Source organism: Trachypithecus francoisi, unplaced genomic scaffold (assembly GCF_009764315.1).
Source record: "Trachypithecus francoisi isolate TF-2019V2 unplaced genomic scaffold, Tfra_2.0 Lachesis_group4, whole genome shotgun sequence".
Taxonomy (NCBI): Eukaryota; Metazoa; Chordata; class Mammalia; order Primates; family Cercopithecidae; genus Trachypithecus; species Trachypithecus francoisi.
Window position 1 is genome coordinate 99,079,898 of NW_022681469.1, and position 27,908 is coordinate 99,107,805.

The window sequence follows — 27,908 nt, forward strand, 5'->3', positions numbered from 1 at the left end:
CCTTGTGTCTTTATTTTCCTTGTGTCCAGTTGCCTGTATACATGCTGCAACACACACGGTGGGTAAGAACCAGAATTGAGGACAGGCCAACACTCCCAGTACAAATGGAGCCAATAGACATTTCTTAATACAGGGAGGCAAAGGAGATTCAACGGGAGGGTGCCTGGCTTTCCCAGATGAGATCCCCAGTCTAGGCAGGCCGATTGCCTCTGAGCATTTCCCTAACACTTTCCAAATGTTGCAAGAGATTAAAAAGACCATTCTCAATACCTTTTCCACCCCCTCCAACACCCCAAAGGAAATCAACTAATGGCGAAGAAAGAAAGAAAGAAAGAAAGAAAGAAAGAAAGAAAGAAAAACAAAATTGGTTATGGTTCCTTTATTTACAAGTTTTTTGAACACCATCCCTGTATGAAGCATACATTCAAATATTCTTAGCAGTGAGCGAGTTTAACCGTGGAACACTGTAAACAGATAGAGGCTTTAAATATTTTCATCATCTCTTTTCCCCTCTACATTGCATCTTTTAAAATTCGCTTTGGTTCCTTCAGGGAAATATATATATATAATATAATATTTATCTTTTAAAATAATTCCACCTCACTCTCAGGCTCTTGGAAGGTCACCAGAAGCTTCCAAGCTCAGTTCAGGAGCCAATGAGGGTAGAGTGTGGTGCTGGAATCCGGTGTTTTGGGGGACTCAAGGCCCTCATAGCCAAAGCTGGAGACCTGCTGGCCAGGCCTGCTGCTCCGCAGCCAGACACTGAGCAAATCCAAGCTTCATTACATGTGGTGGAGAGTTTGCCAAACTGCTGCACTCCACAGCCATTTCCTGCAGAGATCTCAGCTGCAGCTTCTTGGCTTTTCCTTATCTCCCACCTCAGGGAACAGTCCACTCTGCGACCAGGCTTTGGGCCTGAGTGGTAGGCTGGAACCAACACCCTCTTTTGGTAGAAAGAAAAGCCAGGTGGGCTGTAGGAGGCGGTGGCTAGGAACTCAGGGCTGGATAAGTGTGGTGGGTGGCTAGGAGGAGTGGACCGACACTGACGCCACCTGGAATCACAGATTTCTTTTCCCACAAGGATTTGCAGCCCTCTTCCACCTCATAGCCACCTCTAAGTCCAGCCGCCGCCGTTCACATTGGCTTTGGAAAGCAGCCTCATTCTGGGCACCTAGTAATCCTACCCCTTCCTCCTGCCCCTGTCCCCAGGCTGAACTGGTCTTGGAGAGCACACAGCTTTTTGACTCAGGGGTCCTGGGGGTGGGTAGGCTCCCAGTAGAGGGAGGATGTGGAGGGGTTAGCCTCCAAGGGGTCTGGCAGGGGGCCCAGTCCCCAGTGGAGACCACACCCAGCCTGCAGCTCTGCAGGCTCCAAGAGTGAACCACCAGGGGTCCCAAACCTGTCATTCTAGCTGATACACAGCTCTCAGAATCCAATGATTATTAGGAATCTTAACCACTGAGATCTTAATCAAGAGAGTCCCAAGCCGCCTCTTGTGGGGCTATCTCCATGCATCCCTCTCTTGCACACCTCTTTTCAAAAGTCACCATGTGGCTTGACCTTGTCAAGGGCAAAATCTGCATATTATCTCATGTGTATGAAGCCCCCCACCCAATTCCAGCCGCTGGAGCCTTAGAGGAGTGGATTCGCTGAGTAGTACTGTAAACGGTCTCTGTTAATTTTTTTTTCCTTCATTCTCCTGTTCTGAAACCAGATTTTGACTTGACGATCAGTGAGGTTGAGCATGCGGGACAGTTGCAGGCGCTTCTCTTTGTTGATGTAGACGCTGAAGAAGAACTCCCGCTCCAGCTCTCGGATCTGGTACTTGGTATAGGGGCAGCGCTTTTTGCGGGTGCGTTGGCCACCTGTGGAGGGAGAAAAGGCAGGGGGTGAGTCAGGTGTGGGGCTGCAATCCACACCAGAGCCCATAGCTGAGGAGAAGGGCTGCCACAGGGACGGGTGGTCCAGCCCAAGCCCCGTCAAAGTCTCCCCAGGCCCCTGCCTTTAACGCTATGACTGCATGCTTGGAACCGTCGCAGTTGGAGGCTCAGCCACAGATAAAAGCCAGCTCCCTAGATAGGCCCCCGGGGAAGCCGCTCCCGCTGCCCCCAGAACAGAAAGGAGGGCTTCGCACAGCAACAGGCGAGTTTGCGCTGCCTAAGCCTCTTTGAAAGCAGCCGAGTGGGGGTTGCCGGCTGCCTCTCGCCGGCCAGACTAAACAAACAGCCGCCTGCGGACATTTCACCTTCCAGCACCTGGGCTGCCCCTTCCCAAGGCAGTAAAGGCGGCTCCAGTCCCAATCTTTCCAGGCTGCGGCCAAGACTGGGCAGTCGTTAACATCTGGGGCGGCTGCCGGGTCTTTGTCAGCCTGAGTCCTGGCCACCAGCTCCTGCCTCCCCAGCCAGCCTCCCGGCTCCCCCGAGGTGGGGAGGTGGCAGCGGAAGCCCCCTACCCTAGGCCTTCGCTGAGCACCACGGACATACGGTCACCCTGCACACGGCAGAGCAGCGGTGCTATCTTAGGTAGGGTGAAGGGAAAGGGGGCTTCCCGAAGCTGCGGGCAGGCTCTACTTGATCCCCCTTACAAAAAAAAAAAAAAAAAAAAAAGACCCACAAGACAAGAAAAAAAATCGCTTTTGACAGATTGAATAACAATTGTGAATAACATGCACTTGGGCAGAAGGAGGCACGTAATTGCCACCATGCCAGAGGAAAATGGCTTCCTTTGGACAAAAAGGCCAACTTTGGGTTAATTTGTTTCTTTTAATATATTGCTGGAGCTAAGCGGGCTACTTTATCTGTTAAACGCGCTCCTAGCGCCGTCGTTAAACAGCGACGCCTTTGAATCCCGGCCGGACTGGAGTCCCGGCGCAACACATGGCTTTTATAAAAATCTCCGGATTACCTCGCTATCAAAGGCTCCCGAAGCCCTTGCAGGGGGAATTTACAGGCACCCACCTCTGGCTCCCCAGCCCGGAGCTGGCCCCGAGCGGGGTCGAGCTGCCGGGCTTGGGAGCTGAGAAGGGAAAAAAGGGAAAAGAGTTGTTTTTTTTTTTTTTTTTTTGCAGGCATGCCTTGGCCGGTGGGTATTTCACGGCCAATTTCAGCACTCGCCACGTGATCCCGCCTTTTATAACAAAGTTTTGTTGGGGGAAACCTAAAGGCCCTTCATAAACCTTATATGCTTATAAAACAGCATATAAAAATTTAACAGCGGTGCTGCGCTAGATTTCCAACTCCCCTTTCATAAAGCGCAGGGCGCTGCCTTTATACGTACTGGAGCCGCCGGCCTTGTCCTCAGTGTGGCCGGAAGACGACTCTGGGCTGCTGCTGCTCTCGGGGCGCCGCCGCCGCTCTTTCTCCTCCGCCGCCGCCGCCGTCTCCCGGCAGCCGCCGCCGCCGCTGTCCGAACTTGAAGTTGCCGGCGCGCCCGTGGCTGCAGCCGCCGCCGCCGCGGAGGTCGCCGTGGCCGCCGGGGGCCCCTTCTCGGCGCTCTTGTCCCCGGGGTAGTCGGAGGAGGCGAGGTTTTCCGGGGTGCCGTAGGCTGTCTCGAAAAACTGGTCGAAAGCCTGTGGCAGGACGCCGTTCCTGCCCACGGTGCTATAGAAATTGGACGAGACGGCGGGGGTGGGGTGGTGGTAGACGTTGGCCGAGCTCTTGGCCAGCACGTCGCCAGGCACGCCGGCCGCGCTGGGCGCCTGCAGGCAGTCTCTGTGCACGAGCTCCTCCGCGGAGTAGCAGTGGGCCAGATTGCCGCGGGGGTGCCATTTAGTGGCGGGCTCAATGGCGTACTCTCTGAAGGTCACTTCGCGCACGGGTTGGACCTGGGGCAGGTTGGAGGAGTAGGAGTATGTCATTGGGCGCGAAGACGGGGTCTGGGGCAGAAAAGAAGGGAGGCTGGAGAAATCTGGACCCGAGACGTAGTAAGTACAACTTGGCAAATACATGTTAGAGGAGCAGGGACCACGCTCATCAAAATCCATCATTGGGCTACCTTGGGCTCTCCGCAGTAGCCGAGCTTAACATGATTCTCCACTGCAGCTGCCTCTTTGAAGCGGATCCGTGAAGTAGAAATTTGGAGACGTAAGCTGACGTGGAAATCTATCCCCATCCTTAGCAGGGAGGTGCTGGTCATGTGACCCGATGTTGAAATTGACAAGCTGCGAGCTAGTCCGGGCCTTTCTCCCCCCCTTTCCTTTTTTTTTTTCCTCCCCTCCCCTCCCTCCCGGCTTCCTTTCTTTGTAGCCACCTCAGGGGAAGCAACAGATCGTCACTCGGTGTTCTCACCGAAAGCACGTAATCGCCGGTGTAACTCATGTTGGCTGGGGGTCTCCCGGCGAGCGGAGAGGCTGGGGTGCGCCCCCATGCAGCATGCTTGTGCTCAATTGCAGGGTCCTGGTTCTCGAGTGTGCAGAGGGCGGTGAGAGCTCAACTCTCGTCCCCACCTCCCACCCGCAGCTCCCCGGGTGGGTGAGGGGTGCCCTGGACTGGGGATAGCCAGGTGGGAGCCTGTCGCTGTGTGGCTTGTGGTCTCGGAGTCTGTTCTCCTGGAGGCTCGCATTTGCACCCTCTTCTTCGCAGTCCCCCTCCCATAGACTTGCTGTGGGAAGCGCCTCTGCCTCCGCTCCTAGCCGGAACCCCTTCGGGGCCAGAGTTTGAAGCCGTGGATGTGCCTGCCTGGTGGCTTGTCCGATTTGCACGGTGACTTGATTACACTCTCTCATTCATGGTCACTTCCGAAGCGCTTTAGTGCCTTCCGTCCCTAAACTGCCCACAGCCAGAACGGCTTCTCCCCGCGGTTTGTCACTGATCCGCAGGGCCCGGAAGGGCCTTCGTCTTACCCGGGATCCACCTCTCCCCTCATCTTCCCTGCCTGCCTCCTCATCCCACCTTCTGTCCTTGGAGAAACCCCCTCCTCCTCGCTGCCTGCCGGGCTTCGGAGTGACTCGGCAGAGGGGCTGCCCCGCTGCTCACCGGTCCACCCATCTGCCTGGTCTTCTGGAGCTGAGGACGCGGGAAACCATGCAATTGAGGCAACCCTTGGGCTGCTTTAGAGGCGCTGACATCCGAGGAGCCTTCTCCTGGGTATGCTGCATCTTCGTGGGGGGCCCACCAGGCTGCTTGCAGAGCTCCAGGGGTGTGGGGAGAATGGGGGTGGAAAGGACGGGCTGAGGGCCAAGGAGAGGTGGCTGAGAAAGGGGTAACTCGCCTACTCTCCTGCTCTCCTTCTCTCTTTCCTTGCAATGTGTGAGAGTGAAAGCAAGGGATGTGCAGGGCAAAAATCAGAGAGCTCTGTGCCTTTCCTACTGTTGATTCCACAGAAGGAATACAATGCCAGAGAAAGGAGAGGTGCTTCCCCAACTCCCTGCACCTGGGGGGACAGGTATGCCTTTAAAAGGCTAGGTTTGTGCTAAGGATAAAGAGAAACCATAACAATACTCTGAGTCTAGCTTTCTTGAGAAGAGGAAAAAAATAAATTAAGAAGGCAAAATATGCTCCACAACCTGCAGGATTGAAGGAGCAATGTTTGGAGGAAGCGAAAGAAGGGAGAGGACACAGAGCAGCCAGGCAGGGCCAGGAGCTGAGAGGGGCCCAGACCTGAGGCCTCCCAACAACTCTCTTCTTGGAAGGATCTGGGGTTTGCTGAAGGAAAATAAAAGATATATAAAAAGATAACCTTTTGCTTTTCCCTCTCCAGGAAATAGCCAAAGGTATTTACATATTTTGGGGGAAATTTAGAGTATAAACTCTAAGATCTTTAGTATATAAGTGTCATCATCGATTTATTTATTTATTGCTGAGCTGACTGTAACTGACTCAATAACAAATCTAATCATGTATTGCACTGGAAAAGAAATATTCTCATTATGTATTTTCTCCAAATAATGGTCTACCATTGCATTTGAATACCTGCTGTAAATATAAATAATATCGAGTAATTACTCTGTAGTCGAGTAAACTAATTTACTAGCATTAATGTTTCTGTGGCTCTCCACCTCCCCCCACCACCACCTTTGCAAGGATTGCTTATCACAAATCAAGCTACTTGGACACATTGGTTTAATGAACTCTTTATTCAAGATTTGCTACAAGAACTTTCATGTCCCTTGAATCCCTGAGAACTGAACCTGAAATTATTTGTGCATCTTTAGCTTGACATATTTGTCCACTGTGGCTTGTCCAGAGGGCAGCAGTGCTGTGAGTGAGAAGTTCCAATGGGAAGGAAGGTTATTGGAGAAGAGTAGCTTCAGACCTCCTAAAGCTGGGAAGCACATTTACAGAATTGCCCTGCGGTGAAAAAACTTCTATTTCCAGCAGTGACCAACAAGGCAAAATATTTGTTTCTCCACAGCATCTCTTTTTTAGAGACAGAATATAAAAGACAGAAGGAGAGGTTTCAAACAAAGGTATTCGAGCTGTTCCCTGGCTTGATTTTGGCTATCCCAAACTCTCTCTGCAGCCCACCCAGTCCTCACCACCCCTACCTTCGAACAAAAGGAATGCATGAAGGGTTTCAGTGACTTTGCCATAACAAAGGCGCCACCATTGCGGGGCTCGCCCCGCCTCTGGGTGAAGGCAAACAAATTCTTGCACTTGTATTAGGGCTTTTAAGACCATAATTGAACCCGGGGGCGTCTAGGAAAACCGAAAACAGTTCTAGACAGACCTGCGGTTTTATAGCAGTTTTGGCAGTCAACTTCAGCTTGTGCCTGAACAGACGGGGCTGTGGTGGCCCGCCAGCGGGAGATGCCAGGCCACCTCCCCCAGCGGCAGGCAGCCCCTCTCTTAATTAGATCGGTTTTCCCCTGGTGTCAGGGAGAGCGGTCCCGGCAGAAAGGTCGGTATGGGGGGATGCGCTGTTCCACATAACCATTGCCTCCCATGTCCTCCTGGAGGGCCAGACCGAGAGGGTGCTGGCAGGGCTGGATCCCATGGGTGTCCGCAGGAGACAAAGGCGAATTCCGGATAAAAGGCTGGGGGTGAAAAAGGCGTTCCGGGAGCGGCTGGCAGGGCATTCCGGCAGGCTGCACCGAAGCCGGGTGCCCGGAGGGACTTGCAGCCTGGAAGGGGGTGTGTGGGGGCGCTGCCCTGAAGATGGATGAGGGAAAAGACTTTTGATATCAGCAGAAGGGAAAAAGCCTGGAGTGATCGAACGCTTTTAGTTGCCCAGCAGGAATAGGAGAAGGGTACTCAGGTCCCCAAGACTGCGCAATGTTCCAGTTTTGCCCGCTCCTGCCCTTGTGTGCGGAATACGCTGGCGGTGTGAATGTGAAGGTTTCTCCAGGCAGGCGGCTGGGGTGAGGGGTGGGCGCAGCTCTGAGGATCAGACCAAATTTAGGGGAAGAAGAGAAGGCAGACCTTCGGGTCCTTGGTTTTGACTTTGCTCTGATCCTATGATTGACTCTTCAGCTTTGCAGGAGGTCCAACAGCCGAGCGTAACCCACTGGGCTCTGGGAAAGACCCGACTGAGGCTAAAGCCGCCCCGGAAGGCCAAGTCCGAGTTCCATTACTTGAAGAGGCCGGCGCGGGTAAGGCTGTGACATTGGCCCTGGCGACTGGCTTCCCAAGAGCTGTTCTTTCTCAGGAGCTCCAGAGCTCGCGCCATCTCCAGAAAACTGTTCAGGGTGTATTTCCTTTTATCGTCAACCCAGAGCCCCACCGCGGCTAATGAAAGAGGCCAAAAAATGTTCGGAGGAAGAAAAACAAAGGCAGGAAGTGGCGGCGGCCTGACGGTGCGTGTGTGTCTGCAGAGAAGGGAGGGAGCCGGTTCAGTCTCTTCTTGTTTTTCCAAATTTCAAGGTCCAGGCAGCCCTCCGCAAGGCCGGGCCCCATCGCTCCCCGTGCGGCATTTGGAGGTGGCCACCCGGAGAGGAGAAGGCCGACGCCCGCGCCAGGCTTGTCAGGCGGAAACGGCTAACAAGGAGATTTGGTCAGCAAAACAGACCGAGCCTTTCCGAGGCTTCGTCTGATTTGGCCCGAAGGGTTGGGGAGGGGGGGCTTGCGCAGCGCCTCCGAGACCCTCCTCTCTGGGGACGACCATCCCTGAGCCTTACGCTTCGTTCCACCGCCTTTGCAGGCGGAATATCGGAATAAAGTGGGTCCAGGCTCCTCTGCTGCCTCCGCTTCTTCTTGCAGCCGGAGGGGTCCGGGAGGCAGCGGGAGGGCGCCGGCGGGCAGTGCCCAGGCTGCGTGGCCTTGAAGCAATGCGAGGCCTTGTTACCGTGGTTGTTGTGCTGGGGGCGTTTCCAGCACAGTCATTCAAGGGACATGAGCTGCAAGGATCGTTACTTGACAGGCAGCTTAACACCCTCTTACTCCAAGGGAGGATAGAGCCGGGTGGCCGGGAGCACCTCCACACTCCAGGCTTCCCAGCTCCAACTGACAAAGCTGCTGGGCCACCCTCTTCTCTCCTTGGGGTTGGCTTGGGAGGCAGCAGCTGCTCCTTGTTCCAGAAATCTGAGAATGCGAAGTCCCCAGTACTTGCACATGCAGGCCTTTGAATGCCCAGCATTTGTCCATAGTCTCAATGTCAATGCCAAGCTGCCCCAGTCACCACTGTCCTTCTCAAGGGGGTCCTGTCCCCCTACAGTTCCTGCTCCTGCTCCTGTGCCTCCTACAGTTCCTGTCTCCTGCCCTGCCTCCTTCCAGCCATTCTCACCTGCTGGGACTCTTCCCTACCTTTTTTGATGCCTCTGCTAGACTGAGCAAGGGCTGAGGTGCCACTGGAGGGCACCCAATACTCAGGTGCAGAGAAGAGGGGCTGTTAGGTCCCTGACTCTTCCCCAACTTTGGGCCTCCACCAGAGCCTGAACTAAGTCTCCCACCTCCTTCTTTGGAATACTCCACCCCAAGGCCCCACCAAGTCCAGCTTATCTCTCTTCCTCTCCCCTCCCTTCTCTACCCTCCTTTCTTCCCCAACACTTCCTCCTTCTCTTCTGCAGACCCAGCTGCTGCTTTTCTAGGCTGGGCAACCCAGATGGGATAGGCCTGGGAGGGGTGAGGACCCACTTCACAGACTGAATCTCACTCCCAGATGGCTACAGTTAAGTTTCTCTCTTGTTGGATTGCTTAGGGCACCATCAATATTTTGCCTCCTCCTGCTTGCCTAAGCCCTTACTTTCCTCTGTCCACAAATGTCGTGCTGTTTCTAGAAAGCTACACAGAAGAGTATTTCAACCCTGGTGATCATACTGCACACAGGTGCAAGAACTGGCCGGGAGGCCCTGGGTAGAAATGGCAACAGAGCTCTTCTCCTCCATTTCAGGAATATCTCCTTCCAAATAGAAGGGTTCCTGTGGGCACCTCTGTCTTCCATGGTGAGCTGGGGAGGTGGGTTGCCTGGGAAGGCCCAGGAGATCTCCCAGTATTTGTTTTCAGGGCATGGCTTATTGCCAGATCATTGCCAATCCATCACATTTTCCAGGTGCTGCCCAAAGGCAGCACTGAGGCTTCGATAAAAAATCAAGAGATCACCTCTGTCACTACCAGGTGGAGGCAGGAGTTAATTTGTCCCTTTGCTGAGACACTCACCCTCCTCCAAGGTCCCCTACACTTCCTAAAAGCTCAGAAACAGGTAGTGCCCTGAAGTTGACCTCATAATTCTGCTTGGTCTGACTGGCAGTTTCAGTCATCCTTCAAAGCCCCTAAATATCTGAAAAGGCCCATACTCTTCCCCTGGCCACTGCAGAGTAGGGCACAGGGCTCAGCTGAGGGTCTCAAGTACCCAAGCAATCTGGTTATCATTTACATTAGTGGATCCCAAACTGAAGGGAGAAGAGAAGATTACTTCCTTTAATAACTATTTTTATTTTTATTGTTGCCAATTATTAGACTTCTTTTTCCTATAGAGTGGGAACAAATGGGGTGGGGGAGACTTTGAAGGGCGAAGCCCTAGTTCTCAGGGTCTGCCTTCCATTCGCCGTGCAGCTTTGGCCCAAACGGGTTTCCCAGCAGAGTGTGTCTGAGATAAAGAAGACAAAAGGGGGTGGCCCAACCCGAAGGTTGGCTCTGGTCCTTGGGTCTCGGTCCCCACAGCTGTAGCTCACAGAAAGCCCCCATGCCACAAAGCTCCAACTGCTTCCTAGGGCAGCTCTATTTCCACTCAGTGCTCGTGGTAGCTCACATTCCAGGCTTGAGAAGAACCATCACCCCATCCAGCCCTCCTCCCCTACACACGCTGCCAGGCATTCCTGCTACCCATTCACAGACAATTGTTTCTGCTATATATACCCCCACAGCCCAGCCCAGCCATGTAGCCCTAGGGGTACAACCCAGATTTTTCGCTTCCGCGAAAAGAAATCCTTTGCACGTCCTCTTTGGTTCACCTGGAGAGATAGGCTCAGCGGCAGATCAGGCTTAAGCTAACTGTTTACCGCAGGGCCTGATGCTCTGACCTGCTGGAGGCAGGCTATGGGCAGGAGGTAAGGGGCTCTCTCCCTTGCAGAGTGCAGTGAAGGATTCTTGGGGGCTGGGAGTCAGGGGTTTTTACCTTGGAAGATTGCGCCTCACATCTCAGTGTGGATTTTAGGTAGGAGAGGAGCATCAAGGGTCTCACCAAAGGCCTGCCACGCACTACGGAGGGGCCTGGACTCAGGGACCCCAGGAGAGGCTCTCCAGCAGGGTCTTGGCTCCCCTATCCTCTTCCCCGCCAAGTCGGCCCTGCTCGGCCCTATGTTCCTACCAGGACCCAGAACTCCGATCCAGCCACGTCCTCTCCCCTGGGCTTGCAGGCGCTCCCTCTCGCCCCTGCTAGGCCTCAGCGGGCTCCGAAGTCTGCTGGACTGGGGCAAATCCCGCTCTTCTGGGACGGGGACACAGACTGGGCCAACCGTGGCTGCCAGGACTCCTTTCCAACAGGGCTGGGAATGGGAGAGTTGGAAATCAAGAAAGAATCTCTGCCTCCAGTGCACGAGCCCAGAGCCCAGGCTACCAGAACCCGCTTGCAGCAAGCTAACTGTGCGTCTTGTGCCTTCTTGAGGCCGCGGCAGCGACCGGCCCTGACCATGGAAGGCGGCCGTGGCGCGGAGGACTTGACCTTTACGGCGAGAGAGAAGGGCGCTAGCTGAGCGGCGGGGAGGGGGACTCTGCTCTCTCCAGCCTCCTCCACCCAATAGCAGTCCGCTCGACCCACGCCTGCTGCGCGCTCACCCCCTTTCCCCCTCCATTTTGTGCAGAGTCCGCAGACTCGAGGCCGGAAACAAAGCCCCCAGCCCTGCTCTAACCACCCTTCTTGCAAGCTGCTGTTGCCAACCCCCCCAGGCCAGAGGCTCAGAGCTAACGCCAAGCTCCTTAAGGCCCTCTCTCCAGGGCCCTCTTCTCTCGCCTGACCCCAGCCTCCCTCAGCCAGCGCCTGGGTACCACTCTGGGTGCCAACCGGGACCTGCCGGTGCCACGGTCCCATGCGCGGGGTCCCGACCTCGGGCTGCGGGCGGCGCCGGGGCCTACAGCCTAGCGGCGCGGAGCGTGGTAGAGGCGCGGGGCGCAGCCGTGCCCGAGGCTGCCTCCCGCCCTGGCGGCCGGCGCGGCCAGTGGGGTGCACAGCGTGGCCCCGCGTGCCCGGGTTGCTCTCCGCTCCCTCGGATCGCTCCCTCCCCTCGGCTCCGGGTTCAGAAAGCGGAAGTATTTGGTAGAGCAAAACACGGTTTCTTTTCAGCTCGTCTCAAAATCCCTTTTAGAGAAAATGCTCCTGTCAAGTTTTATTTCCCGTTGCAAACCACCTTCCACGCTGCCAAGAATTAAGACCGGGAGAGATTAAATACCGGATTATTCTCTTGGGGAGGGCGGGGCGGGGCGGAGAAGTGGGCACCCGCACCAAACATTCCTTGAAGTCGGCTTGTGCTGATCCAGCCGCGCCCGGGGAGTCCCGCGAAGGCCCGCGCGGCCTGCGGTGACGTCAGCCTGCAGTTGCGGGGCCACTCACCCGCACAGACCCGGCCCTCGCGGTTCCGCGCTGGGACAGTAGCCCGCCGTCCTACCGCAGCCCCGACCGGCCCGCGTGCCGTCCGAGGGAGGCCGGCTTTGCACCGGCCTGAGCCTCCATTTTGAGTAGGGGGTTCTTGTAGAAGCTTGGAGGGTTTGGGGCTGCGCCTCAGTCCCCGAGGGGCGCGACATCAGGTAGCTCCCGGAGTTCACACCCCAGTACCTGGGGGAGGTCCTATGTCGCCGCACAACAGCCCTTAGAGGTTTGGAAATCTCTGAGACGCGTTGTAATTATTTCTGCCCGGTGGATACGGCTCTTCAGTGCCACGAGAGCCGGGCAGAAATGAAATCAACTGTGGCAAGGCCTTGGCTGCTTTCGTGGAGGAATTTTTCTGCGCCAGTGTCTTTTTTCTTCCCTTTAAAATAAAATTAAAAATAGCAAGCACTATTCAGCCATTCATCAGAGATAGGTAGATGCACGAGGATTGAGTGGGCATTTTCATAAAGAATGAGGCCGGCTGTTATGGACTCGGCGGCCTAGCAGATGAAAACTTAATTAGCGTGCCTGTCCTAAAACCTAGGCATAAATCTCCCTCTGCCTTTTGGATAACTCTACATCTTCGCTTATGAGAAACGGGATGTGAGCAACTCGCTGCACATTTCTCTGATTCTCCAGGTCTTGGTCGGCTGACACGCATTCGATCAAGTTTAAAGGAATGCGCATAAATCAGCAAGCCCCAGCGTCTCCTTGGGAGAGGTCCGCAAATCCAGGAGGGCGCCTCTGAACCCACCGGGTCTGGGGATTAGCAGTCCAGGGCAACCTCCGTCTGGGCTCCTGAACTCGGGAATTCGCAGAGGAAGCAAGACACTGCATCTTCACCGAGCCCTCCAAACACATGCAGCAGAGTGCAATCTGCACTTACATCTATTACAAAGTGAAATCTGTGTCAACTCTCCATACACAAATGTTGCATCTGCAGCTGAATTTCGCTGCCTAGTGGTGAATTTTTAAGAAAAGATTTCAACTAGGTTGTTTTAATTTTTTTCTTTCCTTTTCTGTTATTTATTTATTTTTAACCCACAACTTGAATGGGTGGCTTCAGCTCTGCATCAGTCACAAATAGGAGTAAAATGCACAGCGACATTTAACAATCATCCACTTAAAGTAACTAAATAAATATGACAGTACTGAGAGCAGATAGAAAAAGTAGGGTTTTTTTAAAGTCCTATTTTTATTATTTTTTTATTCAGGAAGAGTTTTCTTTTTAGAAAAAAATACTTCAGTCAGGTTTTCAACAACATTATCCATGGATCAGTGGCTGATACTATTATTCCTGTTTTTCAGGAGGTAGCTGGTCTCTCCTTGGACTTTTTTTTTTTTCTTTCAGGTTTTAGACTGATAGCTATTTGGGCATTAAAGGAGCCATCATAAATAATCCATGCCCACCTCTGGTTATCTGGTAGATCCATAGAAATTTTAAATAGGAGGAGAGTTAGGTAAGATCGATCCTATCAATGACCATTTTAGAACTGGGGGAAAAAAACCCCACAACAACCCTGAAATATCTTCTGTCATTACAGTTTCAAAAACTAGAGAGAAAAAAAGAAAGCTACTACTTTACCCAGGGTTCCTGTAGTGGTGATGGCTTTCGAAAGGGGCGGTATCCCGGCTGGAGAGCTGCTGTTGGCCTCCTTCCTAGGCTCGAGGCTCAGAATATTTCTTACATCTAAAGAAAAATATCCCCCGTCAACAGAAGAGTCCCTTTTGGAGGTGTTCTTAAACACACAGTTTGATCCAGCTTTGAGGGGATTTTCCACCACTTTAAACATTTTGGGAGAAAGTTGTTACTTTGGCTTGATGGCAGATCATTTGGAAATGGAGTACTGTTTGGAACAAGAGGTGGAGAAGTGGGTCTGAAGCAACATTATCATTTGTTTCCACAAGTGGAGTGAAAATCCTCAGGGCAGCAAAATATAATTGAATTTCTCAAGCCCTTTTGATATGTATGTTTCAACACCAGCCTGTTTTTGAGACAGCTTTAGAGACTCTTTCCATAATTCTCATCTATAAAGAAGCTGTGAGTCCTCAGGAGAGGTTGGAGAGGTTTCCGGCAGCCACTTTTGTAACCAATCAATATTATTTTCCATAAAATGTTGAATCTGGTTCTTCCATTCACTGTTACTTTCCTCTAATATAAAGATAAAATTAGCCTGCATCTCACAATTCTGCATCCCACGGCTACTGGTTCCACCAACATTTTAATACATATGTGCATAGCATAGATTCGACAAAAACACATTATCCTATGTGTGTATTAAATATACAAACATACATATGTATTCTTTATGACTCTGAATACAGCACCTGATTGTTGTTAGAGGTCAACAGCAGATATATTATTATTATAGTTTTGATGGAAGTTGTTAATACTAAACATATTTATTTATCCTACAAATAAAATGGCAGATTCACAAGCATCAATATAAGATTGCACACCACCCTGGAGCAGTACTCAGCTCTGAGTTATCCAGGATAACTCAGATCTGTATCCAATCCTGTGGTCATTTTGTAGATATGAAATATTAAGTCCTCTTTACTGACCTCTCAAGAGGGGTTTCTTAGAATTTCTGAAACATAACTCTAGAACTCTAGAATTAGCAAGGCATCTGAATCTTAATTTGCTGTAAAGACTCCTCAGTAGGTCTAATTAGAATGCGAGACCACGTTGGAGGGTGAGGACCAGGAAAGAATGGTGATTTAAGAACACATCTTTGACTGTAACAAAAATGTACAGTTTTAAAGCAGATCTGCAGAAATCTGATGCAGAGAAAGCCACTGTGAAGACAAATCGAACTTAGCCATTAGAGAAAAGGAACAAGGCTTCATCTTGTAAAGTACATTTTGTACCTCAACTCTAGGAATCACCTTAAATTACAATATCTTGGGTCATTAGCAATTAATGATACGATATCTGTACAGATTCTACAAATATATATACAAGCACACACAAGCACTAATATGCAAATGTATACATGTGTACACATATGATATATATTTACATATATACAGGGACATGTATAATTTACATATATTCAAATTTGCTCCATCTGGAGCCAAATCATTGAGTACTGAATCTCTAAAGTCAAGGAGGTAAGAGCTCTTGATTCCCTTGGTTGAAGAATTACAAGGAGGCTTGTCAACGCGAGGTGGCGCCCTTGATCTACTAATCCAGCTAAGGCCAATTCATGAGCTGTCAAAAGTCAAGGTCACAAATTGTCTTTTTTCGTCAAGGTCAAGGTTTAAGGCCTTTCGTAGTCCTGTCATTTCAACAGATATCAAAACCTGCCCTCTCAGACACATGCAGACCCAACAGCAGATTTTAAAATACGACAGCCTAGGCATTGCTGATACAAAACAACTGGTTTTCATTTTCCACAGGGAGCCTGGGAATTCATACTATCTCTTCCTCCTTTCTTTTCTCTCCCTTTTGGAATATCTGACACTTTAATCTCCTTGAAGCACTTATCATTTTTTAGGATTTTAGTTATGGGGGTTTCTCCCTTTTCTTAAAAATTTGGTAGCAAAAAAAGTACTGAATAATAATAAAGAATGGTCCTTGGTTTATATAAGACAAACCTGCTCCTTTTCTTTCTGTGCAGTGCACATTTAGCATAGGAAAGAAAAGAGTATTTTCTGCAGATTTTAATGGCAGTGACTATTTTATTAACAGAATTAATACCACTACATCACTATCTACAGGTCTAAGGGGTTTTATTTTTTTCATTTTTAGTAGAAATATTTAAAAAGCAGGTGCACAAATACATTTTCACAGTGTGCTTTGTGCCTTTATTTACAAGATATCATTCTATAGTGAATATGAACAAAACGAATGTGCTGGTTGAAATAACTGCTTAAAAATGTGCTGTGAAGATGAATCACTAATCTTTCTAAAGCAGTCTGATAAAACAATAAACATGGAAAAATACTAATCTCTTAATAGATCAAAATATAGAATGAAGACACCTAAATATTTCAGGGGAATGAATTTTCATTTTGAGTTTTCTAAAAAAGAAAAAAGAAAAATGATTTCTCCAGCAAATGTTTAGCAAATATTGCGAAATGCCAATTCAAATGAAAAAACGAATTGTGTTCAAACCGAAGTCCATCATGTTGGGATGGAAACTTTTGGGATTTCTCAAATAAAGTGAATTCTGCGGATCATCTGATGATTTAAACATTTTCAAAAAGATACCAAATCCTTTGGAAAATAACGGATATTGGGGCAGTAAATATAGTCCAAATGCCACAAAATATGCTTGTTATAAGCAATTAAAAGTTATTCTGGAAAGGACATTACCAACTCGGTTTCTCTTGTAGCCTGAAAGGTTCAGCTAGTTGGTTTTACTATACTACCAAGACAAATGATCCTCAGAAGAGTTTTCTCTCCCGTTTTCCCTTCACAGCAAATATTCCAAGATTATTATTTCAGTACCTTCTCGTTTCCCCTCTAAATCTACACATAAAATGTTTCGCAGAACATACAACAACGGCAGGAATTTCACTAAGATTTACCTGAGCAGACGCTTAACATGCAAAGGGAATGGCGACCTAAGAAGGACAAGCAGATGTTTACAATGGCCTCTTGCTTTTGTAACCAACTTCCAGATTATTACCATCTAACACAGTGTCCTAAAATATAACGATCACATAAATACTTACAAGATTTCAGTAACTGTGTAATTTATCTGAAATTGCGTATTTTGGGGGTTGACGTTTGACATTTAACGGGCTGGGCTGGTGGGGTTGGCGAAAGAACTGGCAGTCTTTACCTTTCTTAAAGTTTTAAAACAGTTGTAGATTCCATTAAAGAGACAGAGATCTCCTTCAGGAGAGCAAAATGCCAGTGTCTGTCTCTTTCTCTTTCCCATTCTTCAATTATTATTAAGCATTATTATCATTATCTGGGCAAAGCAACAAGTTCTGAAGCGTTTCTTCAAGTTGCCTTCTTGTTCCATTTTTAATCCATTAACTAGTGGTTTTCAGTTTGTTGATGACTTTTTTCTCTTTAACCCTCCTGTTTTGGAACCAGATTGTGACCTGCCGCTCAGAGAGATTCGTCGTGGCTGATATCCGCCTCCGTTTGTCCTTAGTAATGAATTTGTTCGTGGCGTATTCCCGTTCAAGTTCTTTTAATTGCACCTTGGTATAAGGCACGCGCTTCTTTCTCCCCCTCCTATAAGAGCTGGCATCCGAGGGATGGGAGACCACGTCTAGAAGATAAGGGAGAAGGCAAGTTACACAGGGATCGGACCCCAGCCAGGGCATAGGCGACAGCTCGATCTGAGCCACCCGCCTTGCAGCGCCCGGCTGCTCTTTGCCACGCGCTGTACAATCCGGCCTTCTGCCAAAGCCTAGAGGGTCAGTGGGGAAGGTGGTTAGTTCTGAACTGAAATGAAATCGCCCAGGGCTCCAGTGACGTCCCCAACCCGGCCATCCTGAAGGAGCAACGCGTAGGCAGCTTCGAGAGATAGCCTGGTCCAGCGGCCCACACCTTAGCGCCAGGCTCAAGGTACAACACTTTTGTGCCTGGCTCCTTTCTGGGTGCCCGTCCTAATACTCGAAGCTTCTACACTGAAGCCATTTTTGAGAGAATGAATAGGGAGGGGCAATTTGGGGAGCCGTTTTCTGGTAAATTTCTCATCCTTAAATTGGTGTCAGGGGCTGGGGAGGGCGGGGCGCAGAGAGAGAAGGAAGCTAGTCGCGGTCCCCACAAGTTCTCTCCCAGCCACCCCCTTACCCAGGGAGGGCCAGGGACCGGCTCAACTCAAGGCAGTGCAGGCAGCCCCAGCCAGCCATGCTTGGGCTCCCAGGGGTGCAGAGCCGCTAGGGCAGACCAGGAAGAGAACAGAAGGGAACCCGGGATCGCCCGGGTGCGAGCGGAGGAGAAGCTGGAGCAGAGCCGGAAGACCAGGGCTGGGAATATGTCGCCATTTACCGGGCAGAGTGGACTTCCAGAGGTGGGGAGGCTGCGCCTGCTCTTTGGGGCAGTACATTTGGCCGTTCCAGCCGTTGGGCAGCGCCCAGGGCTGGTAGCTTTCCATGGGAAGACCCAGGGGCTCGTGGCGCGACTCGCCGGGGCCCCCGAGGCCCGGCACCACTGGCATATCCAGGTAGCCAGGCATGGGCTGATGGTGGTGGTAAGGCCCGGTTGCGTAGCCCTGGTGGTAGAAGGCGAACTCCTTAGCGCGGGAGCTGAACTCCTCGGCCGCCGGGCCGGCGGTATCCATGTACTTGTCCGCGAAGGCGGCGGCGGCGGCGGCGGCCGAGGCGGGCTGTGCGCACGACTTGATGGCGTTGGGGTGCGGGCCCATGCGGGCGCACGGGTAGTAGCCGCTGCCGAAGTAGCCATAGGGCAGCGCCGCGGGCCCCGACGAGCTCTGCGCCGCTGCCGAGCAGGGACTGCATTGCTTGGCGGCCTCTGCGCCCGCCGGGCCAGCCGGGCCGGGCCCTCCTGAGGACGACGCGGCGGCGGCGGCGGCGGCGGCAGCAGCAGCGGCGGCGGCAGCGGCGGCTGCCGACGGGGGCGCCTCGCCGGGGGCGCTGCTGTAGGCGGACGCGGCTCCTGGCGCCAAGGGCGCCGGGTGCGCCATCAGGTTGCGGCACTGGTTGGCCGCCGCCGCCGCCGCGGCCGCGGCCGCCGCCGCCACCGAGAAGTTGCCCCCTGCCGCCGCCGCCGCCGGGTGGGGGAAGCCCCCGCCCCCGGCCCCGGCCGCCGCAGCCGCCGCCGCCGCTGCTGCAGCCGCCGCCGCCCCTTCCATGTTCTTGTTGAGCTCGTCGGCCACCAGGCCGCCGCCGTTGTCGTAGAGAAACATGACGGTGGGCTCGATCCAGCGGGGGTGGAGGAGCACGGAGGCTGTCATAGCCTGAGCCGCATGGAGAAGACCCCAGTGGCGCTGTTTTAAAAAGCCCCCAAGAAGTGAAGAGCGCGCAGCGCGGGGCCGGGGCCCGAGCGAGGGGGGCGGATCGCGCCCCGCGGGGTCGCGCCAGGCGGCCGCCCATTGGCCCGCCCCCCCCCCGCTCCGCCCACGGCGTATGCAAAGCGGGCGGCTCCGACTCCAGCTCTGCACGGTGCACCCGCCGTCCGCGCCGCGGCCCGCGCCATCCCCAGCGCCAGCGCCAGCCGCGCGGCCGCGCACCATTCACCGGGGGGAGAGGCGGGGGAACGTGCGGGTGGGGCAGGGAAGGAAGGGCGGCCCCATCTCCTCCCCTCTTCCCTCCCTTCATCCCAGTGGGGCCCAGACCCGCGCAACCAGGCGGGGAGGGGAGGTGGGCTCGCGATTGGGTTGCGATCTGGAGCGGTGGGGACAGGTCAGGTAATTCTGCCGGCCGTCAGGGATGGGAGAGTGGGGAGGACGGGACCAGCCTAGCTCAGAATGGGTGTTTCCTGGGGCCTCTGGGGCTGTTTTCTTTCCAGGAACCAGCGCTTATTTCTGCAGTGAGACCCTAGGACGGACATCGGCGCCTTCGGCTTCCATGGAGTTGCGATTTTGCTCTTTCCAGGGAAACAGTGGCAGGGTGTTTGCTGCTTGTCGGTTCCTGCGGATATCCTAGGACATTCCACTGGAGGCTTGGACTGCATTTAGAAGCCCCCTATCCCTTCCCTCTCCACACTGTTAGTAAGCAATTTCATATGTTTGCATTTAGACCCATAGACTCAGAACGACTCATCACACACGCAAACACCGTGTACACTGACACACTCACTCGCACTCACACACTTAGGTATACAGCCTGTTCCTTGCTCTGACCCTGTAACAACGCTTCCTCCTCCAGAGACTCTGAGATAGAGTGAGCGATCCGTGTGCACCATTCATCCATGCTCCCACCTTGCCAGTGTGGCTGGCTTGTTCTGGAAGGGGCTTAAAAGGAACAAGCCCCAGCTGGGCTTCTGGCTGGGACTCAAGCCCCCCTTCTGGGCCCTAACGCCTCCAGCTTCTTTGTGGACCGGACCTGACTCTCCAGGAACCTGGGAACCCACTGTTTCACTCTATTTTGGGACAAGAAAAAGGGGCTCTTTGGGGCCACTTCCTGCCTTCCCCTCAAGTAGGATCTCCAGCCTGCAGAGGATGCCTAGTCCTTCTTTGCCCAAGAACCAGCCCAAGAAGCCTTTCCTCTGTGCCTGGGAAATGCAACCTTTTATTGGTAGCAAGGCAGTGTGTTAGTGCTGAAGAACCAAGCAGCGACCCCTCTTGCAGCTGCCATGTTTTGACGAGGGGCTCTGGGGGTCCTGCTGCTTTAGGGTCACATACTTCCACTTCCTGATTCACTACTGTGAGCTGGTGAGATGCCTAGAAGAGGAACAAGTGTTCAAAGTGAAAGTGGGCACATTACCGGAATAGTGCTGGGGAGAGTGCTGGATTCTTTTTCACCCTAGGCTGACTAGTGAGAAGCCAGGCTTGGACCTGTCCTCTGCTCCTAGCTTGCACACTCAGCCCTAAACTCAGAGCAGCACGCATACCACCCCCCCCACACACACCCCACCATCTGCTCTCTAAGGCCCCTGGTCTTCCTGCAGCGTCCAGACCAATGTGGCTGGGCTTGGGCATTTATCTGTCCTGATCCTGGGTTTGTCCTGACCAATGTAAGTGTCGCCCAATAAAACCTTCTATGACCACCACACCAGCCACCACCCCCCCTTCCAAGTGTGCCCTTTCCTTCTTGACTTTTTAGCAGTTCTGGGTAAATATTGATTTGCCCCCAGTTTACCTTCTCCCTGACTGGTCATTTGCAGACTCAGGAACTAGCTTCTGTAGGGACTTGCCTTTTCTGTTACTTTCTGGCCCTTTCACCACCCCCCTTCCTCCCTCCAAGTGGCATTGTAAAACTCACAGTGACAAAGAGACAGAGTAGGGTTCGAGGCCCCTGTTCCTGGGGACTTGAAGGCGGTTTTACATACGGGTCAGACACGGCTGGAGGCCAAGGTCAAGTTGAAAGTTGCAGTCTAGCCAGCATGAGAACTGCCATGCAAGCGTGGAGACCCGGGCAGCAGCAAAAGGCCCATTGCCCACATGCCCTCACGCTTAATTTTCTCTCTCTTTTTAAAGTTCTCAGCTCTGACTCAGTTCGGCTGCCCAGAATTTTTTGGTGCCTTCGTGGGGTTTTTGGGGCGGTGTTTACCGACTCTTCTCTGCCTCCGCCCTACTCAGCTAGGGCTTTGAGCGTCTTCGGTTTTCCAGCCAGACCCGGAAAAACGAAAACACAGCTTGGGGAGCCCCCACTAGCCTGCGCCTGTGCCAGCTCACCTCTGGCCATAGCGCAGCTGCCGGTGCACACTGCGGCCAACGCCGGCTCCACATTCTTCCCTCCCCCTTCCACTTCACCGGAGCCCCGAACCCTGCGCACAGAGAAAGGGCCTCAGCTCCACAGACGACTGGGTCCCTCCTCACCAAAATTGGTGAGACAAGATTTCATCTTGTCGGCCGAGAAGCCACAAGCAGGTTTGTCTGGGAGGGATGGTGCTGGGGGAAGGCTTTGGATTGCGTCTCAAATTAAGCTTTGCTCCTTAAATGTGGCGCTCTCGCCAAGAAAGAGCTTGGGGCCTGAATTATTGAGATTTGTGGTGCACCTTTAGCGATCAAATTTATCTGGGCTTTTCTTAGTTCCCCCATGTTAAAACAATAACAACAACAACCACAAAAACAAAACAAAAAAATCCCTCTCAAAACATGCTTACTTAGAAGAACGCACCCTGCTTGTTCTCTTCTTGTCTTGGATCTCAATATATATTTTATTTTTCTACCAGACATGTCCATGGCGTCCTGGCATGCCCCCACTGTTTTCAAATGTCTGCATGTCCTGTCAGTATTGAGTTGTAGCCACCAATCAGTGGAGGTGGTTTGTAGAAGGAGAACAAGCTCTGAATAATTTTGGGTCTGAGTTTCAGAATTTCTACTCGCTTTTAAGCAAGAATAATCTTCCTTCCCTGTCTTCTGCTGAGGGAGATAAGACATTTCTTAATGGTTCCCAATATAATTTCTTTCCCTGCCAGGCAGCCAACAAATTGACTTGCTGTGGCAAAAGAAAGGTTGGAGGAAAATTAAGGCAAGTGTGCTCTGGGAAGCAAGCACAGATCCTCCTAGCATTCTTCCTCTTTTCCCAACGGCAAGGTCAAGATTTGCTTGCCTGCCAAAGTAATGGGTCCTGACCTTCTGAGCTGTCTGTCCCTCTGATTTTTTGTTCTCCAGGCTCAAGAATTCCTATAGGATTGCATAGAGACACCATCAACCTGACAATTTCATATTCTCAGACTCCTCATGGGTTAGACTGGGGAAGCCAGGGCACCCACTAGGATCGGCCGGCAGCGGTGGCACCTTAGGCATGACAGCCAAGCAGAGTGCTGCATGTGTAGAGGTGGGAGAGGTGGGAGAGGCTGCAGTCATTTCCCAGGTACTGCGTGGTGCACCGATTTCCCCAGAGGAGCCCTGAGAGGGCAGCGCAGGAAGAACTGGAGGGTAGTTTCTGCAGCACGGCCTTTGTTACCAGAGCATTTCTCAGTGTTCCAAAATGCCTTGGCTGACAAGGCTTCTTACCTCCTGGGGTAGGCCAGGGTGCCCTGCAGGGTTTGGTTGCCCAAAAGCTTCTCACTGAAGAAAAAGACTGTGGCTAGGTTTTTCTGGTTGGGGGACTGGATGCCAGCCTGGTCCACGGGGCTCTGGGCTCCCAGCGTTGGAGGAGAAAAGGACAAAGGGAAACCAGGTTTTAATCGAGTTTGATTTTCATTAGCAAATGAAATTTACCTGCTCTCACTTTAACTCCAAGGAGGCTGTCAGCACTGCTCCCTGGCACCATTTCTTTGTATTCATCCAGCATTAGGATAAACATTCCTTGGTTGGTTCTAAAGACACTTTGTATTTCAGGATATTCATGTGCTTTTAATGTATCCAAGCAGCTTTACAAGCCACTTTTGCAGGACATCTTAACCCACTCTCTCCCATCCTAGGTGGGCTGGGGCACAGAGATAATGGCAAAGGAAGAAAGATCCAGAGGAAAAACTGGTTGAGGGGCTGAAGAGAGAGAAAGAGAAAAGACAAAATCTTCAAACAGTGTAGCCAAACTTGAGCAGATCATTTGGGAAAGGAGCAAGTGGGGGACTGCTCTGCTTACGGAGGGAATTTTGAGTGTCCCCATCAGGTGGAAGCTGTACCCTCTTTCTTAAGGGGAAAGGGTTGGTAGGTCCTGAGATCTGGGTTGAAGTTAGCCAGTGGACAGGGAAATGGCACATTGAGTCACTCACTCAAGCTTTTGTTCTAGATTTTTGTGCATTTGAAACAATAATAAGGCAGTAAAAGGCTTGAGGCTGTGGGGATAGTTTTGGGCTACGGTCACTCTGGTGACCAAATGTTAACATGGTGAAAGTGGAAGTGCAAGGTCCAGGAAGATCCACAGGGACCCCCACTTTGCCTTTAAGATCCCTTCATGGGGTGGATCTCAAGGACAGCAGATTTTTGGAGGAGCAGCTCTCCTGCTGCCTGTAGAGTTCTTTTTTTGTTTGTTTGTTTGTTTGTTTGTTTCCAGGTACCACAAAGCCACTAGTGCACAGGGCCTCAGAAAATACGGCAGGAGCTCAAGGAAAACTCCAATTTGAGTACAGCCCTGCCCTGTTTCCCCCAGAGAGTCCCTGAGCAAGGAGATCTCCACCGGACACACACCATTTCAGAACAACCAGGTTCCAGACTCCCATGAGTAGCATCCTCCACTGCAAAGCCTTGGCCAGCCGCGCCTGGACTCCCCAGAGTTGGCGCAAACTCCGGCCTCCAAAACTCAGCTCTGGGAGGCCTAGGTGACTTCGAAGCCGGCGGCGGCCGTGGCAGCGGCGGCGGTGGTGGAAGAGCTCTTTCCTCCGACAGTGCCACTGATCGCTCTTCACTGGAGCTGAAGACAGACTTCGCGTAAAGGACCGGAGCGTGCGTTAGAAGCAGAGGGAGCTTGGAGAAGGGCTCGGCCGGAAGGAGGAAATGCCTTCTCGCAGTCCGCGGCCAGCCCGCAGGGGACATCGGCTTGCTGGACTGTGGGGCCCGTGCCACCCAAGGAGTGACCTGCGGGTCACTCAGCCGGGGCGCTGGGCGAGCGCGGGACGGCCCGGAGAATTCCGTCCGGCTGCGACGTGAAGAGGACGAGGGGTCTCTGTACCCGACTCTGCCACTGGCCCAAAGGAATTTTACCCTCGGGCGCCCACCCCCACCCTAGCTTGATGCTTACGCTCGCAACAAAACAGGAAACCAGGACTGGGCAGTGCATTCTTTAAGTCAACAAATACACTGAAGACTTCGAGCGTTTGAAGGAAGTAGGGTGTTTGAACGAAAGCCGGGCTCGGCTTTCTCGCTGAGAAAGCGGCGCAGGCAGCCAGGCGGCCTGCGCCCGCGGGGGTCCATCTCGCCCTAGACTCCTAAGAACTCCCACGGCCCTGTTCCCAGCTGCGAATTCTTATTGCACAACGCGACGGAGGGAAGGAAATTCACCAGCGCAGCGACGAGGAAGGGGAACTCAGGACCCCTTCAAGTACACACTGAGGTGTGATCAGAGTTTTATGGGCACGTTATATGCTGTAATTATAACGATGTGTGTGCCTCGATATGCACGCACATTCACGCATCAAACGTGCGTATACACACAGAGTGAATGTGCACATCCAATGTCATGTGGGTGAAATACAGGCATCATAACCAGCCCTACGAAAAAAAATTCACCCTGTCGGACCAGCCTGGTGACCTACTTCGCTGGCGCATCTCCTAACTCACTTTTCCGACCACTCACCATTCCCTCTCCTGTGGCTTTGTAAATACACCTGTCCCCCGTGGAAGGTGAGTCGTGGACTGGCGTTGCCCGGTTCACATGTCCTCCCCAGAACCTCCATCTGGCTCCAGGGACCTTCGCTGAGCGAGTTTAGAGCACCCGGCACTGTTCAAGGAGGAGCCGCGGTTCCTTTGTCCCGCGGCTCTAGCCCCGTTCCGCCCAGCTCTCAGGGAAACGAAGCGCTCAGTACGAACTTCTGATATTAGTTTTTATGGGTATTTACACTCTGGTGAGGGGAGCTGAGTACGGAAGCTCCATTAATCAGCCCCCAACCTTGGGTTTAGATATTCAGTTTATGGGTTGGGAGAGGGAGTTTACCGGAAAGAAAGCATCAGGGTTGGCCGCTGACTCCAGAGAAATGAAAAGGGAGTAAGGTCGTTTTCTGTTTCTGGAAATCAAGAATTAGGAATGGGCAACTACAGGTGCTAACCAACAGACCACTTTTTTGTTTTTTGGTAGCCCTTTGGCAGGGATAGTTTTTCCACCTTTGCCCCACACAGTTTTTTTTTTAATCCTTTTATTATGGACTTTGTCAAACACACACATAAGCATAACAAACCCCTATGTACCCAGCTCCTAGTTTTGACCCCTATTATAATTTCATCTTCAAATGTTTTATTATCCACTTCCTCTCTCTCTCTCTCTTTAGTATTTTGAAGTAAATCCCAGATAGCATCACATCATTTCACCCCCACCATAGGATTTCGAAGATCTGTTATATTTCAAGATTGAGCAAAAGGACTTGAACTGGGGTTATTGCAATGAAACTCTAGAAAAAACTTGAGGGTTCACCCAGGAGTAAGCTGGACAAAAGAGGGGTTTGAGAGGTAGACCCATCTTGCCTAAAAATCTTGTCTCGTCTTTCTAAAAATTACATATGAAAGAGGAAGATTTATGTTACCTTTTTATATGAGTGAATCGTCCTTTAATAGAAATTTTCTGTTGCTGCGTCAGAATTATGGGGGAACACAAAAAACATACCTCAGTCCTCAGTGTGTCCTAAATTGACATGTATTCACTTATTAGTGGGTAAATGACTATATTCCATTTCAGCACAACTCCTCCCCTGGCAGAAACTCAAAAGAAATTTCTAATGATTAAACTAGGAAAGTTTGCACTGAATTGATGGCTCATCAGAACAGCTGCAGTTTTCAGAAAGAAATTCAATGCCGAGCATTGAAAATATCCCCCTAGCAATAAGGGATTTTTTTTTTAAATAATGAATAAAGGTGTTATGGTTTCTTTTGTTTTAATCTGGTAGTCTAATTTACAATGAGCATGATTCTCCCCATCAAACTCTGAAAGTGACTTAACTGAAAGCCTTGGCAACTTCAGAAAGCAAAACGGTAAAAACAGAAAATAGCACACTGTTGAATTTGACAACTTTTACACTACCCGGCTGCTTAATAAATTCTGACCCCACTTGTCTGAGTGGATACTGATCATCTTTTCTATGGCAGTATTTTGTATTTGGGTTGTTTATGGTTTCTTAATTAATTTTTTTGAGTAGTGATTAAATATCTGGGATGCTTTTACACTAAGTATATAAATTCTCATGGTATTAGAAAAGAGCTATTTGATGAAACTCATAAGGGGTATGTAAATTTAAAAAGAGAAGAAAGTGTGTGTACATATTTTACAATAATCTCGAATGACTCCAACTGTATGTTGCAGAAGCCATGAGCTCTCTGCCCACTGTCTGTGGGGTATCAGCAAGATCGACTCCTACCAAGCCTTGGGCACAGTGGTGGGTTTATGGATCCTATGTCTCTTGATCCTAAGATGGAGTTCACCACAGGGGTGAGGGCTTGGGTCAGGGTAAGGGTGGGGACTGTAGAAGTCAAACAATTCGGAGGAAGAGGGAGAGGGGAAGAGAGAAGCCACAGACAAGCCAGGAGACAAAGAGGAAGGGAGAGATGGGAGGGAGAAGAATAAGAAGCAATGAAACTGTAATTCTCCACAAAAATTTAAGCTACAGCAGCTCAAAGATGGCCTGTTTTTAAAGCTCAGCAGAAGCCCATTCTCTGCTGAAGCCTGTTCTTTGCGGAAGCCTGGCTTGGGGGTTAGTGGGGGTGGTGCCGCTGTTGAGTCTTCCTTGCCTTTTAGGTCCCAAGCCTCCCTGTGATTTCTGTAACTGCTCAAAAACAACCTTTGAGAATCTGATTATTGTCCGGAGTTAAATGCAGGCTCGACCTTCTCCCCATAGAGAGTCCAAACACGTGAATTCCTGCTGCTATCAGCTTCGGAGGCAGAGGTCGAGAGCTGAGCTTGGGACAACCCTTCAAGCCTGCTAGCAATTACCTGCTCTCAGCCACTTTTTAAAAGGCCATATTTCTTTACATTTCTAGGATCTAATGTGAGGTTATGTCAGGTCATGGGACCCTAGGCTGGTGCAAAGTAATTTGATGTCACCAAGAGCAAGCAGACTCGTTTGTCACCCTGAGGAATAGAAGTCCGTGTGATTTCTGCTGGGAGCAGAGCAGAGTTGATTGGCTGGGGGTGTGGAATCCAGCCAGGGGTCCAGTGTGGGCCTAACCAGGTGAGCTGGGAGGGGACTTTCTGGATCGTGGTGTGTGTGTGTGTGTGTGTGTGTGTCTGTCTGTCTGTCTCAGGTTGAAAGGATTAAGGGATCAGCTGTGCTCCAAGCACACACAGCAGCCCATTGGAACTCAGTGTGGAACCTGGACTGATCCAGGCCCTTGGATCCCAGGTTCACTTGTGATATGATCCTGGTCTCAGTTTTTCTGAAGTTAAGTCTGGTTAGCCCAGCTACAGTCCTTTCTTCCCCTAGCCCTTACCCACTGCTACTTTAATAGTCTGTAGCTGATTAAATAAAACATAAGGGAGTCTTCCTACCTGAGGTTTATCCAGTCATTAGGTGATTGGTGGGAGCACAGAAGGAGTCATAGCCCTTATACCCCTTTGGGGAAACACTTCTGTGAGTGATAAGAGATGGCTAATGTCTCAGTGAAGGATTTCAAGGCATTTGCTAGAATATCCTCTTCCACCATTTCCAGTTCTTCCATTTTTTCAGGGGGGATTGTAGGGGGTTGTGTAAAAAAGCCAAAGAACAGGGTCCCTTGAGCCTTCATTTGAGAATCAGGGAGAGTGCAAACCCTGGAGGAGTATGGTAGGCA

General features: G+C 51.4%; 2 protein-coding genes and 2 long non-coding RNA genes across 5 annotated transcripts; 2 read left to right on the forward strand and 2 right to left on the reverse strand.

Moving 5' to 3' along the window:
- Window positions 1-363: 363 nt before the first annotated feature.
- Window positions 364-5,084, reverse strand: HOXA11 (homeobox A11). The gene is made up of 2 exons (XM_033193254.1): window positions 3,277-5,084; window positions 364-1,865 (listed from the first exon to the last, which is right to left on the reverse strand). Exons 1-2 carry the CDS (start codon window positions 3,983-3,985, stop codon window positions 1,633-1,635), a joined length of 942 nt encoding a protein of 313 aa, XP_033049145.1. The 5' UTR covers window positions 3,986-5,084; the 3' UTR covers window positions 364-1,632.
- On the reverse strand, window positions 1,792-18,862 carry HOXA13 (homeobox A13). 2 transcript variants are annotated; one of them, XR_004432960.1, is made up of 3 exons: window positions 17,915-18,839; window positions 16,639-17,189; window positions 1,792-1,865 (listed from the first exon to the last, which is right to left on the reverse strand). XR_004432960.1 is itself a non-coding variant. In XM_033193253.1 (2 exons), exons 1-2 carry the CDS (start codon window positions 18,837-18,839, stop codon window positions 16,945-16,947), a joined length of 1,170 nt encoding a protein of 389 aa, XP_033049144.1. In that variant the 5' UTR covers window positions 18,840-18,862; the 3' UTR covers window positions 13,132-16,944. The 2 variants fall into 2 exon arrangements, 1 of the variants encoding a protein (XP_033049144.1); XM_033193253.1 differs by lacking the exon at window positions 1,792-1,865 and having other exon boundaries at window positions 13,132-17,189; window positions 17,915-18,862.
- Window positions 7,269-8,109, forward strand: LOC117072829. Its single transcript, XR_004432961.1, has 2 exons — window positions 7,269-7,528; window positions 7,652-8,109. It is a non-coding gene; the product is annotated as an uncharacterized LOC117072829 (long non-coding RNA).
- A 329-nt stretch (window positions 18,863-19,191) lies between the features above and the next one.
- LOC117072698 lies at window positions 19,192-26,024 on the forward strand. The gene is made up of 3 exons (XR_004432912.1): window positions 19,192-19,292; window positions 19,394-21,416; window positions 23,494-26,024. It is a non-coding gene; the product is annotated as an uncharacterized LOC117072698 (long non-coding RNA).
- Window positions 26,025-27,908: the final 1,884 nt, after the last annotated feature.

Bases quoted from the DNA above. Each gene is read 5' to 3' on its own strand.
- HOXA13 (XM_033193253.1), bottom strand. From the start codon at position 18,839: ATGACAGCCTCCGTGCTCCTCCACCCCCGCTGGATCGAGCCCACCGTC. The intron at 17,190-17,914 runs GTAAATGGCGAC...CTTATCTTCTAG, and splicing joins CTGGAAGTCCACTCTGCCCG to ACGTGGTCTCCCATCCCTCG.
- HOXA11 (XM_033193254.1), bottom strand. From the start codon at position 3,985: ATGATGGATTTTGATGAGCGTGGTCCCTGCTCCTCTAACATGTATTTG. The intron at 1,866-3,276 runs GTACGTATAAAG...CTCCCTCCACAG, and splicing joins GGACAAGGCCGGCGGCTCCA to GTGGCCAACGCACCCGCAAA.